At 53.4% G+C, this 14,275-nt stretch overlaps 1 protein-coding gene across 13 annotated transcripts in view; it reads left to right on the top strand.

The window, feature by feature from the left end:
• NCAM1 (neural cell adhesion molecule 1) overlaps positions 1-14,275 on the top strand; it is a 304,847-nt gene that overhangs the window by 261,648 nt on the left and 28,924 nt on the right. For 7 of the 13 annotated variants that reach the window (XM_077780584.1, XM_077780583.1, XM_077780581.1 and 4 more), the window contains 5 exons: positions 2,362-2,512; positions 2,829-3,013; positions 3,362-3,458; positions 3,775-3,945; positions 5,545-5,676. In XM_077780584.1, coding sequence (XP_077636710.1) covers positions 2,362-2,512; positions 2,829-3,013; positions 3,362-3,458; positions 3,775-3,945; positions 5,545-5,676 — 736 coding nt within the window. Of the gene's footprint in view, positions 1-2,361; positions 2,513-2,828; positions 3,014-3,361; positions 3,459-3,774; positions 3,946-5,544; positions 5,677-6,795; positions 6,811-14,275 lie in introns of all 13 variants that reach the window. The other 6 variants (XM_077780582.1, XM_077780579.1, XM_077780578.1 and 3 more) reach the window with 1 other exon arrangement.

Genomic DNA, 14,275 nt, shown 5'->3' with positions numbered 1-14,275 from the left:
GAGATCATCTGCTTCCTCTGCAAGCCTGGACTTTATCAGCATGACTCCTGGTCTGGATGGCTTGTGGGTGGCAGACCCTGACTTTGTCCAAGCGCCAGGGTCAAACTTTTTGGAGGGAAACAGTCTAATTGCACTGGAGTCCATCTGCTTCCCCTTGGAGGGAGAACTTGGCATCTGGCAGATTCCCATCCTCAATCCCGTCGTGAGCCAATCCTGTCGTGAGCCACTGCAAAATAAGAAGTCTCTGTAGAGGGCTGTCTACTGGTCTGTTGAGACCATCAAATGAGAAAATTTTCCACATAGAGAAATTTAGAACACACAGAAGGGGGGAAGGGCATAGCTGTCAATGAAACCATTTCCCAAGCGTCTCTTCAACCTTTTTCTAGAATATTCTGAGAAAAGACTGCTCATGCCCGGTTTTCTCTGATTTGTTTCTGTCCTACTCTTACCTCCGTGACTCTCTTTGCATCTTTTGCTGCAATACTGCTTCCGTTGTGGAAATGTTCTCTTGACTTCCCAAAGATCTGGTCAGTTTTCCGTGTTTGTGGGTGCCGGGCCCAGGACAAGCCGCGTGTGGGTGACAAGCAATCGTCGCTCAGCCGCTGGCTGGTGTCACTTGCAGCTGAACCTGTGCTCTTACTGAGATAATCAGAAGGGGGGGGGCGTGNGGGGATGGACCTCGAACCCTTTCTGTCCTTGTCCTGGCTGTGCTGGGGACAGACAGAAGTGACAAGCAGATCAGGTCAGCCCTTTAAAGATCCTTGCTGGTGTGGCTTCGTGCTTTCGATGCCACTAGATCTGATGGGTTGCAATTTGTTTGGCTCATGGAAGTCACTACTGGGGTGTATTGGGACAACTCCATCAGCCCACGAGAAGCAGGGGGACCTAGGACCCAGGATCTTCAGCAAGCCGGCTGTCTTGAGGCTTCCTGGCCTGGTTCTCCACACTTGTCTGCTGTCCTGACTCACTAATGTGTGGCATCTCCTCAACCAGTCAGGCTGGCAGACTTACAGTTCAGGTGGAGCTGAGAGCCACGAATGTGTGGGCACTCCTCTGACAGTGGGGGTGGCCCTCGCAGAGGTAGGCAGTGATGATTTTGCTTGGTGTTCTGCCTCCTTGCCGGCAGCGGTGTTCCAGCTTCCAGAAGGAACCTCAATGGGGCTTACATGCCTGAGATGGATTAGGTCTGTTAGTGATGGACAGATCTGCAGAGACTGCCCCACAACGCCAATGGGACCTTGCTTTTGAGCTGCCTAAACTGGCTGCTGTATGACATTGCAGTCCTGGGTCTCAGGCTTCCAAACCAGCATGGCAGAAGAATATGAAGCAGGTGTTCTCTCATTCCCTAAAGGCTCAGCCCCGTGGGACGACAGATGCCCGATGCAGAACACTCACCTGTCCATCCCCACAGAATATCATATGCTGGAGATAAGAGTGTGGCCCAGCCTGTGAGGAGCCAGACTCCTTCTTCAGATTACCAACTTCCTTGAGGATCTGAACTTGGGCAACATGCCCAGACTTTTCCTAGGCCAGCAACCATGTTAGAATGTCAAGACAAGAGCCTCTTGGAAATAACCCAGTACCCATTGCCTAGGGATCATATGCTTACTCACTTTTTGACCAATCCCTGTAATTCCAGAGACTCGGGAAGCCAAGTATGGTCTCAGGGGCTAGAAAATGGTGGTGGCTGTGGTGTCAAGGATCCCAGATCTGCCTGGGACTCTGTGCCACTAACCCTGGAGAGAAGAGCCAGCTACCCTCCCTTCCTCTCACCAGCTCCTGATCATTGAGTTGTTGAACTTTCTCTTGAATGAAATTAGTTTCCTTTTAAGCATTCAGGAAGGCGAGGCATCTGCAGGAATATAGGCTTCTTGCATAATTTCTTGCAGTTGGCACATTGGGCTTTCCCATTATGCATGCATGCACCATGGAACTGGCAGATGGGCTCACTCCCGGAACGAAGGCGTAGAGGTGCAGGTTTCCCAGAATCTCACGGGGCAAGGCTGCTGCTCCTGGAACGACTGCCAGCAGGGCTTTTGCTTCCAGTTTAGACGTGCCACAAAAAGGGGGCGGGGGGCGGGGGGACCTTGGTTGACCTTACCCCAACCCAACCTGGCACAGAGTCTAGGCCGCTTGACACAAACTCAAGTCCCGTTTTCTATTTTGGATCCACGCACGTTCCTGTGGTGCTCTCCAGAGCCTCCCACACTACCCAGGACCTAAGGTGAGAGTCAGGCATTGGCACAGCTCGGGGAGAGGATGCGAGACTGGTCCCAGATGAGGGGTGGCCCGGTCTCCTGCCCCCCACCCCCACCCCGTGCCCCGCCTCGGGCTCTGACGCGCTCCCCTCCTTCCCGGCAGACTCTGGATGGGCACATGGTGGTGCGCAGCCATGCGCGCGTGTCGTCCCTGACCCTGAAGAGCGTCCAGTACACAGACGCCGGAGAATACGTCTGCACTGCCAGCAACACCATCGGCCAGGACTCCCAGTCCATGTACCTCGAAGTGCAGTGTGAGCACCGACTGGAAAAACGATGGGCGGGGGGAGGAGGGGGCGTGCAGGGTCAGGATGAAAGGGGAGGGTAGCAGCCTGGACCTTCCTGAGCTCTGTCCCCAAGTCGTCCCTCCCACCGCCCCAGGCTTCTTACAAGCCTACAGGCACTTCCGTCTCCCCTGCCACTCCCAGCAGTGCTGCAGGGCCTGGGCTTCACCAAATCCGGCACTGGGGCTGCTTCAGGGCCCGCACGCCCTGCCAGGGCCAGCAGACAGGGTGCTCGGGGCGCCTGGGTCGTGGTGGTCTCCCTGATGGCCGTTGCCGTTCCTTGCAGACGCCCCCAAGCTGCAGGGCCCTGTGGCTGTCTACACGTGGGAGGGGAACCAAGTGAACATCACGTGCGAGGTGTTTGCCTACCCCAGTGCCACGATCTCGTGGTTCCGAGATGGTCAGCTGCTGCCAAGCTCCAATTACAGTAATATCAAGATCTACAACACCCCCTCCGCCAGCTACCTGGAGGTGAGTCAGGGCGGGGGCAGGGGAGGGTGGAGAAGGTAAAGTCTGACTCTGGGTAGGCTGCCCTATGCAGCGAAAAGCTTCTCTCTTGCTTGTCTCACATCTCCTGACCAGGGCAGCCACTGGCAACAGAAGAAACTGAATCTCTGCCCTGCTCCCCGCCCCCCCCGCCGGGCCTGGGTCATGGCCAGGGAGGCCGGGTGTGCTCTCCCACTAGCCCCTTGACGATTCTCTCTGGTTTCAGGCTGGGCTGGAGCTAATGTTCTTTACAAAGTAATCCTATAAATAAAGATGTGAGTCCATGGCCGTTCCACAGGACGCTAGTAACCCATGAGTTCCTTCTTCCCGAAGGTGACCCCGGACTCTGAAAACGACTTCGGGAATTACAACTGCACTGCCGTGAACCGCATCGGGCAGGAATCTCTGGAGTTCATCCTCGTCCAAGCAGGTGGGCGCCCTCATGGCTGCACTCGCCTTGCCCTTGATGGCCTGGTCCGTGCCCTCTGGTGACACTAGGAGAGTGAAAGAAGGGAGGGCCAGGGGAGCCAAAGACAGAGCGTCAGGAAGCACAGAGCCTATAGAGGCTCCAGGGTGTGCGCACCGGGCCCATTGGGAGGGACTCATACGGTGGGCGGCTGGGGGACCAGATGCAGGTGACAAGGTTCCCAAGAACGAGCACAAACAGGAGACAAGCTTTGTGACTGGGAGTTACGTCCTGGACCTCATCGGGCTCACCCGGCTCTCCATCTGTGCCCTCCCCACAGACACCCCCTCGTCACCGTCCATCGACCAGGTGGAGCCGTACTCCAGCACAGCACAGGTGCAGTTTGATGAGCCCGAGGCCACAGGCGGGGTGCCCATCCTCAAATACAAGGCCGAGTGGAGAGCAGTGGGCGAGGAAGTGTGGCATTTCAAGTGGTACGATGCCAAGGAGGGTAAGTGGCGAAGAGTCCACATTCCCTTTAGAATGACGGGTTGCTTGGTGCGGGGCACACACTCACCCGCCATCCGTCCCTGTCCCTACGCTGCAGGACCATCCCCGTCTCTCTAGAATTTGGGCCCGGTCGCATGTCCTCTGCAAGTGTTGGCCCTCAGTCCCCTGGCACGTCAGAACCTGCTTCTCAGGACCATGCCAGGACGAGGCCATCTCAACCACGTTCCGAGCAGAAGCCCTGCTTAGGCGCTAAGCGCAGCCGGAGGAGTCCGGGCCCCCCCACCCCCCGCCCTGCACCTGTGGGTGGCCCAGGCCTTGGGTTCCCTGCCGTCACCCATCCAGTCCTGCTTGGTTTACTCGGGGACTATCCTGTGATGACGGTATTGACCACATAACAAATTGCCAGAGAGATGAGTCTGCTCTTAAATCCATCCCGTGATAGATTTCCAAACTAAAAGTTTTCAGAATGACCTTTGGATGCCTACAGTTTGAAGATTCCGAGCCCAGACTGTTTTGCCCTGAAGACGGAGTATTTAACTGTGTCTAACTCTCCCCACGGGGTTTAACCAGGACACGTCAGTGAAATACGCTTTGTTTCCATAGAAAGTTTTAATCCCTGTCCTGTATGTGGTACAAGGGTGGCCGCCGTCCGGCCCTGATTTACTCAGAATTTGTTTCACCAGGAAGCCTCCGTCACTCCTTCAGCTTTTGCAGGGTGGAGAACCTCAGGGGGGAGTTTCTGGGCTGCCCGTTTGGAGCCAGAAGAAAACAATCTCTTTATCTCCCTAACTTCCCTCTGAAGCCTCACACCAACTTTATGGCAGTCGATCCCACGTGACAGTCCAACGGGCTTTGTTTTGGGTTTTTTTTTTGGTCATTACTGCAAGCTGGATTCCACCCTCCCCCCCCCCTTTTTATAAATATATATTTTTAAATTAAAATATAGTTAACATTCTAATTCTGTTTCTGTTGTGGCAAACTAGGTAGAACATGAAATTTACCATGTTAGCCATGTTTAAGGGTACAGTTCAGTGGCATTAGGCACCGTCACATTATTGTAAAATCATCCCCACCATCCATCTCCAGAACTTTTTCATAATCCTAAACTCAGTGCCCGTTAAACGCCAGCTCCCCATTCCCAGCAACCACCATTCTACTCCCCGTCTCTGTGTAGTTGACTGTTCTAACTACTGCAGATGAGTGGAATAGTGCAGTATTTGTCCTGCTGTGTCTGGCTTACTTAGCCTGATGTCCTCAAGGTCCACCTACACTGTAGCACGTTCCCGAGTGGGTTTCATGCCGTGGTAAAGCTGCATGATACTCCCCTGTATCAGGACCACACTGCGTGTGTCCACTCACCCACTGATGGACACTTGGGTCGTTTCCTGTCTTTGGCAATCGTGAACAGTGCTCCTACGAACGTGGGTGGGCGTCCGTTCCAGTTCTGCTTTCAGTTCTTTGGTGCGTGTACCCAGATGTGGGTCACATGGAAATGCGGGGTCTAATTTCTTGAAGACCTGATGCTGCGTTCCACAGCGGCTGCTCCCTTTTACCCACGGGCTTTCCCCACTTGGTGATCTTTCTTATATTCTCGCGACAGCCAACATGGAGGGCATCGTCACCATCGTGGGCCTGAAGCCCGAGACGACATACGCGGTGCGGCTGGCGGCCCTCAACGGCAAGGGGCTGGGGGAGATCAGCACAGCCTCCGAGTTCAAGACGCAGCCAGTCCGTAAGTAAAAGCCGGCGCCCCGCCTCTTCCCCACCCCCACCCTCTTCTCTTGGGGGCAGAGAGGACCCTGAGCTGCCCCGTCCATGGTTCGGATGACAGCTTTTTGTCTTTCAGATTCCTCTGCTCCAGGAGGTCCCCCCTCCTGGTTCCTGGGCCCTCAGTGACGGCTGATGCCCAGCCCCTTCTGTTCTCTTCCCCAAAGTGCCTGGTGACACTGTCACAGTAGCCAGTCCGCCTGTTAGGCTAACAGCCAGAGAGGACACCCCTGGCACATTGTAAAGGGAGCAGGCAGAGACGCGGCGGCGCCTTGTGGAGGGAATTGGGAGATACCGCCTTCGGACACAGGTCACAAAGGCCCTAAAGCGCCCTGTGACTTGAAGGAAGAGGGTACAGACACTGATGGTTGGTGTAATTAGGCGTGGGAGTTTCGACGCGGCAGAGAGATGACGTCACAGAAACGCAGGGGCTGCCGTGTGACGTGCGGGGGAGCAGGACCCGGGCAGTGCACAAGCGCACGGGGTGGCTGGGCCCTGACTCTTCTGCTCCTCCTCCCTCCCCGCCAGGAGCGCGTCAGGGTCTCCCTCCCTTGTAGCCTCTTTCCAGAGAGGCGCTTGCTTCCTCCTGATGCATTCAGGATGGCACCGCTTTCCTCCATCGTTCCCTCTTTGCTTAGACTGCGCCTGCCTCGCTTTCCCTGCTGTCCCGCAGAAGGCCGGGCTCTGCTGATGGCCCTCCACAGACCCGCACCGCTAGGAGGACTGTGCGTCCGCCCAGCCGCAGCGGGTGCAGCACAGCCCACCCCCTGGGCGGTCACAGGGATCCCCGGCCCTCACTCGTTCCTGGGATTAAAAGCCACGCAGGGCAACCCCTTGCTTCCTTCTCTTTGAAGCCAGAGGCCCGCAAAGCAACCCCCCTACCTCTTCCTGAAGCAGAAGACCTGTCTCATCTTCCTTCTCCAGGAACTGCTTCTTTCTGGATTTGAAATAACATGATAATTTGAATTTCCAATTCCATGTGCTGTCCTGAGCCTATTCATTTCTTTCACATCTTTTTTTTCTCCCCCTTGGGTCTGTCTCTTGTCTTTTCTTATCGTCTGTGTTCCATCCATGGGAAATGCAGACAGCCCTCTTCCACGTAAGTGCCTCTTCATACCTCATTATCTGTTTCTATAGTGTTAACATCTGCTAGTCCTAGTTTTTAATTTAGTTCCGGCCCCTTTTTCGTCCCCTAGGCTGAAGTAGATGATGCCGTCCGGGCCCTAACCACACTGACCTTAGTCTAGTTGTGCTCTTGTTAATGTCTGTACGTTCCTCCAAGAAGCTAACACTTGTCCCGTTGTAGAGCATGCAATTTCTGTGTCCTTGGAAGCTGTGTGTATTGATTAATTTCTGCGTGTGATGCCCCCGCGTGGCAATGCCGCCAAGCCAAGCGAGGCGGGAGCCAGAGGGTGTTCTCTGCATTACACGCGAGAGCAGCGCCTCACCTTCTGCCAGGATGACAGAGAAGTGGCCGCAGCCTGCCCAGGGATCCAGAACCCCCTCACAGGGAAAAGCAGCTGCAAGGACTTGCACACGTGCTTTGAGGAGAAAAAAGGCTTGAGCTCGTAGCGCCTCCCTTTTCTGTCTGTGGCAGCTGGAGGGCTCCAGGAGGCCTGAGCAGCAGCTGCCGTTGTAAAGGATAACATGAGCTTTGGCTCCCAAGTCACAGGTGGGGACTGCAGGCAGCTGCTGGGGGGTTAGATCCCCACTTCCGGTCAGTTGTGTTCTTTCGCGCGTGGCTATTTTCGGTGTGCGTTTCCACTGGGAAAGACTGACCAGCTACTTAGTGTCTTCACTGCCAAGCCTATAGAGAGGGGGAGTTCTGCATGGGAAGGACTTGTGAGCTGTAAATAGTGAACAGAAGGAGCACGGATTACAGAAGGCCGGCCCCCTCCCTCCTCCTGGGCGGGGGGGGGGGNCAAGGGGTCTGATCTCCGCCTCCAAGATGCCCCCAAGCTTCACTCCTGCTGACGCCTGCCCCTTGCTCCTAGGCTGAGCTCAGAATAGTGGAGGGGAGTGTTACCCAGAGACACTCGGAAGGAAAGGTATTTAGAAAGCGGCACACTCTTTTCATAAAAAGCTCCCAGCTCCTGAAAGGCACTCAGGGAAGCTTATCTTTGTTAAAATTTATTCAGAAATATTGCAGCAACAGCAGAAACTAAGTAGCTCAGTGTAGGCGTTCTGAGATTTTGAGCGGAGCACTAAATCCATGATCTCAGCAGACTTGGTTCCCGAAGGAACCAGTTCTGGAAGGAGTCAGGACTGGGGATTGGGGCGGTCAGGTTAGGAGTGACAGCTGTCAGCTCCGGGCCACACCTGTGCCCCGAGCTAACCCAGAAGGGGCAGCTCTGAAGGTGAGAGCACTTCCTCCTGGGCCCTTATTCTCAGTTTGGGCCTCCACGGCTCTGGCTTGTGATCAGGAAATGAAAGCGGCTTAGGATAGTCACAGACAGGCAGGCCGGGATGAGGCGTCCTTGTTGAGTGTCTTACTCGTACCTGGGGTTTAGGTACCAAATCACAGTAACCGGGGCTTCGACTTCAAAGCCCATAAGGGATTTTCATTCATTGCCAGCTCACCCTTTGTAAAGGTGAAGAATTTCTTAAACAGATGCTAGGTTTTAAAAGTCAGTGTTTAATTTAAAAAAAGAGGGCAACCTCTAGACCTCGTTGTTTGTTATCTGCTAGTAAGAAAGTGGGCAATTAACCCAGATTCCAAGAAGCCCTTTGGAAAACGGTGTGGTCAACTGTGCATTCCAAGGAGGGCGTGAACATCCAGCAGGAGGCATTGCTAGTGGCACGCAAAGCAAAGTCCGTTTTCTCAGTTCCCTAATAAAGCTATGGCCTAAAGAATTACAAAAAAAAAAATCAAACTCCTTTTAGATAAGGAGAGCCATGGCCCAGCCCTAGCGTTAAGTGCCTTTGTCAAGAACTTGAACGGGATAAGAGGCAGCGCACATGTGAGAACATCACGCTCTCACTAAGGTTCCTTCGTGTGGTCTTTCTTGTACGCTCATGACCTTCCTCGAGAGGCTGAAGGGAGGGCCTGGCCCCCGGGGTACCCAGACCCATCCTGAAGAAGAATACGGTCGGAAGGGCCACTCCGGCATCTACCACAGCCATGACAAAACCTACTCACTGACTGCCACTTGCAAGTGAGGGCACGTTTTAGGAAGGACTTCTCTGAGTTCTCCCTCCCACAGAGGGCACAAGGGTTGTGTGAAATTAGGTAAATAAAACCAGACATCAATTCAGTTGTGTGCTCACAGCAAGCCCAAGAACAGCAGCATTGGCTTCTGACACCAGCTTGTCTCGCGGATTGCCGGTGCTTTCCCCTCCTATAATGTTGGGGTGCAGATGGACCGCCTGGTCCCGCGATGCTGGAGTTAGGCCCTCGGTGCACGCTCACCCCAAGGGAGAGAAGCTGTATGTTGAACAGAGTCAATGCTGCCAGAGCCCCCACCCCCATTCCCTGTCCCCCACCCCCTGGGTAGGAGGCAGTAGGTGAGAGCCAGTGCATTTTACATTAGTTTATCTCTTGACGTTCCTTGAGATGTGGCAATAACGGGGTTACCCTCTTGGTTCCCTAATAGACTGCAGGGGCACGAACATGCCAAAGCCCCAAATAACCTCAGAGAACTCCTGCTTCTGAGCTCCCATATTAGAAAGCATGGCTCACCTGTTCGAAGATTCCTTTGTGTACCGTTCGTACATGTGTGTGAAGGTAACGAGGCAATCGTGACGCCAAACAAACAAACAGACAACTCCAGCCTGGAAAGATGTCCCTGTTTCGTGTATTTTGGGGCCAGATGTCTGCGAGCGAAAGCTCACAACCTCCGTTTGCCTTGGGAGGGGCTGCCTCCCTATCAAAGCTGCCGAGGCCCTAGCGCAATGATGTGACCGTTGATCGTGCGTCCTTCTCTCCGTGACTGAGCCACGCACCTTCAGCATTTCATTGCCTGAATGTTAACATGCTTCTGAACTGTGAAGCAAACAGACAGCTTCTTTCGGGTGTACAGATCAGAAATGAGTCTCTGGTTTGTAAAAGAGGCATGAGATGTTTTCACAAAACTTTGCCCCCTAAGTGACACATTGCAAGTATAAATTAAATGTATTCTAATATACTGTGTTTAAAACACATAAAACCCTGCCCCTTTGCCAGAATAATACGGACAGTTATGCAAACAATTGAAGCCAAAAAAGCAAAAGAGAAAGAGAGAAAGACATACATACACCTGGACATGAATTAGCCAGACCACCAAGTCACCATGAGTGACTAGGCCATGTTGTTCTGACTCCCGTGCGTTGTCCTCGCGTGGTTTAATGAGGTCCCTCATCTGGGAGGGAAAAGGGAGACCAAACCACGAGCCCAGGCAATGCTGGAGGTATGGTGACGTTTTTCCAGATTTTCATCTAGCTCTTAGAGGGGCCTTTGTTTTGTGATTGCTGACCGAACAACCTCAGAATACTTGTCAGCGAAAAACTAGTCTATTCAGTGTCCAGAATGTCTCGGATGAGCCCTTGCTGACGGTCCTCCAAGCCAGAAGTGGGGTGAGCATTACTTACTCGGTCCCAGTCTCTTTAGCGTCCCTTTGTCCAGGAGGGAGCGAGGGTAACACTCACAGCAGCATCTCGAGAATCCCCTCCCGTGTAGGGTTTTGGGGGGCGGCAGTGGTTAGAGGATCCTCCAGATGCCAAACACTCCTGGACCCCCCCGCCCTCCTCCCCCGGTAGTAAACTTCCAGTAGGAAGGTCTTTCCTCTGTCGTTGGGACATCGAGATTAGAGAGCGAGGCTTACAGGCTTCGCTCTAGTACGTGCCCAGAGTGGAGACGGAGGCCTGTACGGGAGCGCATGGAGATCTAGCACATGAAAAGCCAAAGCCTCCTTTTTTCCACGTTCGTCTTAAGCCAGGGTCCGGGTTCCCTCTGCTCCCGTCATCCGATCCTAAAGAGGCAGCTGCTCCTGCTGAACCAGAGGCCGGGCTGCAGGCTCTGCCGCGGTCCCTGGCCCGGTCCCTTACCCGCACCCTGGGGCTTGGCAGGGACTTGGGCTTCTGGTCTGAAGTCAGAGAGCCCTGCTCTCCGCTGGCCCGCAGGCCACCTGCCCTCGTGCATGGGGCTTCTCCTCCGCGCTTTAACCCGCTTCACCTCCCAACACTGACACCCCGGGGTTGGCTCTTCCATTTTTTTTTTCACTCCGTATGTGTGCCGCAATGAGCATTTTTTCCTTTTTTTTTTTTTTTAATTTTTTTTTACCTTCCTGTTTCTTTCCTCAGCGGCTCCTTCTAGCTCCTCCACCCCCGCTCCATTGTCTCATCCCGATAGTGAGTATCCTTCTCTTCATCCATCTCTCCGCAGGCTGCTTTCCCCCAGCCACGGTGGGTCTGCGTTCTGTTATCTCCTCCACCAGGTGATAACTCAACTCTGTTGGCAGAAAGCAGCACTGGGTTTTAGAGAGGCAATGAGAAGAGAAGCAGGCGCAGAGCATCCCCGATTCTCGGGGGGCACCACCCCCCTCAACCCCCCTCCCCACCCGAAGAGTAGACAAGTGACAGTGAATCCTGCAGTCAGGCTCCCCAGGGGCCAGCGCAGCCCAGCCCGGCCCTGTCCTCGGGATTCTTCCCGGGCTGGACTCAAGCTGACATTTGGAGTAACCAAAGGGATTTGCCAAGGAAAATATCTCTTCTGCAGGGTCACAAGAAATGCTTTGGGGTGTTGTGTTTTCACCCTTCGTTTTAATTGGCACAGTTGGATTCAGACATTGAAATTAGATAGCGAGGCCTGTAGCTTTCGCTTTCTCCATAAATGCATACTTGTCTCGTAAATATTTGTGCGAAAATAAACAGTGTCTGCTTGCAGATGTGCCTGGCAGTAGGCGCTCAGGCAAATTACTTAACCCTTCACAAGTGAGCCTTGTTTCTCTCTTCCATAAAACAGGATGAGTAAATCGCCCTCCCCCCAACCCCCACACCCAAAAAACCATCACAGCGCTCACCAGGCTGTGTTTGCCCACCCAGAAGCAGGACCCCAAACCTGGTTGGTGTCAGGCATCTCGTTCCCGACTGAGCCTCGCTCATTTATGATCTTATTTCATTTGGCTGCCCTGTCCTGCTGTTCCCTCGAGGCTCAGGGCCTCTGACTCAGAGTTTTGAAGCCAGCTTTGGGAGGGCGGGGGGCACGTGCAGCTGCATGAGGCCCGAGATGTCATGCCAGCAGGTGCCCAGAGCCACAGGCAGAGGGCAGGCACCTCCCACCGGGCTGGATCCTCCCTCAGGGATCCGTATCGGAAGGTGGCGCACTTTGGGCACAGCCTCAGCAGGTGACTCAAGCCCCGCACTCAGAAGCCGCCTGCAGCATCTGCTTGGCTCGGAAACAGGCCCGCCTCGGCAGGTGCTGATGTCCCGACAGTGGCTGGAACTGCAGGCCTTCAGGCTTGAGACCCAACAGGCTTGGGTTCAGATCCCGCGTGAGCTCCCTCCACGCTCAGCTCCGTGGGCCTGAATGAGTCGCTCCGCCTCCTGAGCCCCAGAGCCCGTATCTCTCAAGTGAAGGGTAGATTCCTCCCGTTCTTGTAGGTATCTGCAAAAATCCAAGACTAGGTTTGAAGAACACAAGACACAGTGCCCAGCACATAGTAGCTGCAGTCTGTGGTCAGAATAAATGAGGATTATGTTCTTTCTTGCCACAGGAGAGTAACTGGTCAGCAAAACCTCTGATAATTCTTTTAATCTCTGTATTCATACTGATAAATCATGGAAGAAGGAGGTGAGAGAATATCCCCTTCTTTATAATAAGGTCTAGTATGCATATAAACAGATACATATATTTACTTACAAATATAATTTATATCTCCGTTCTCTCCTTCACCTTTCTGTGCCCTTTCTGCCCTTCGTGTTTCCATAGCGACCTGGCCTCCTCCCGCCCTCCCAACCACACAACCATCTAGTGAGTATAGAGTTATGGCGGCTCTTGGCCAGATTGCTGCTTGTTGCCAAGCTGACTTCTGGGTCGCGGTGCTGCCCGACATTGTCCCTTGTATTAAAAGCCACAGCTGTGAATGCATGGAGGCTCTCCCCTGGTGTGGTTTCCTACGCATGCTGTCTGCGTGGCCAGGAGAACCGAAAGAGCTGGGGTGGTTAATGTGAAGACTATTCTGCATGAGGAGAGTTTCCCAAATTTCCCTTCGTGTGAAACAACAGAATAGGATTAGAGAAACACCAAGGAGACCAAAGAACAGCATCTCTTCCCAGCTTTTGTTGTCCTTCCCCTCTGCAGCGTGCACACACATGTGCACACACACGTACACGCGCGCGCACACACACACACACACACGTTGCCAAGACTGAGAACAACGGAAGGAATAGAGAGAAACAAAGAGGTAGGAGGTGGAGTGGGCAGCAGAGAGGGCAGGAGCTGCTACTTCCTGACAGCACACCTGCTTTGTGGCACCGAGAGGCAAGGCAAGGAGGTGTGGGGGCTACATGGGGCACTCGCGGGCAGTGGCCTCCTCATCGCCCTCCTCCTCAGTGCTAGGAAAATGCTAGAAAGCATAGCCAAGCCCCCCTCAAATCTGTATGCCCAGAGTCCAGATCAGAGTTCTCGAATTCATCTGCTGAGGGTAGAGTCGGGGCCAGAGTGTGGAAAACATTACACTTCATCACAACTGTGACGTGCTCCAGGCTTGCCCATTATGAGGCTCTAATGAGGTGAGCTTGTGTGTGAGGCCTTAAGCCCCACGTCAACAGGAGCCCCATGCCTCTCTGGGTGTGGGTGTGGGTGTGGGTGTGTGCCTGTGGGGGGAAGGTGTGTGTTTACGGTGGTGTCCACAGCCATGTGGACCTATAATTTTTCTGAGTGCACGGGAAGAAATGACATGCTTGCATTGAGCAGTGGCCCGAACGAGAAGGCAGAACGCAAGTATGCAGAATACAACTCCCACTTACTCATGGGGCCAGGGTTTCTGATACATAATTGAACAGGGAAGAAAAGAGTCTTCCTGGTTCTGTGCGTTGCATGAAATGGTTCTTTTCTCCGCTGCAGAACATAGCTGAGGGTCTGCTTTCTTGGTGTTCTCTCCGTGTGTGTGTGTGCTGCGATGAATTTTAATTCCCGATGCTTTCATTTTGTCGGCAGAGCAGGGGACAATGAACTGTGTTCACACAGGTTTCACTCAGATGATGGGCTGTTTTGTGGGTGGGGTTTTTTTGGTTTGGTTTGTTTGTTTGTTTTTTGCATTTGGGAAAGGAATGCAATTAATAGCACCCTTTCTTCTTCTAACAGCCATGTTCCTGGCCTTCCCAGCTTGGTGTGGTGTGTGTACCTGGCATTGTAGGAGGAGGCTATATAATGCGTTTGCACAGCTCAGCCATACTTACTTAAGGTGCCTCACTGTAGACTCGTCTTCCCTGGAACCTTGAATCCAGATCTTCCCTTAAGGAGGAATGAGGCGTTCTCCCTGACAGATGTTTAATTTTTTAAACACCAGACGTTTCTGTCCACAGATAAAATGCCCAGTACTGACATCAAAAGAAAGTCTGTCTTTTTTTTTTTTTTTTTTTTTTTT

The sequence above is a fragment of the Crocuta crocuta genome, unplaced genomic scaffold (genome assembly GCF_008692635.1).
Source record: "Crocuta crocuta isolate KB4526 unplaced genomic scaffold, BGI_CrCroc_1.0 scaffold374, whole genome shotgun sequence".
Taxonomy (NCBI): domain Eukaryota; kingdom Metazoa; phylum Chordata; class Mammalia; order Carnivora; family Hyaenidae; genus Crocuta; species Crocuta crocuta.
Note: the sequence above shows the minus strand (reverse complement) of the source record. Positions and strands in the feature narration are given on the sequence as shown.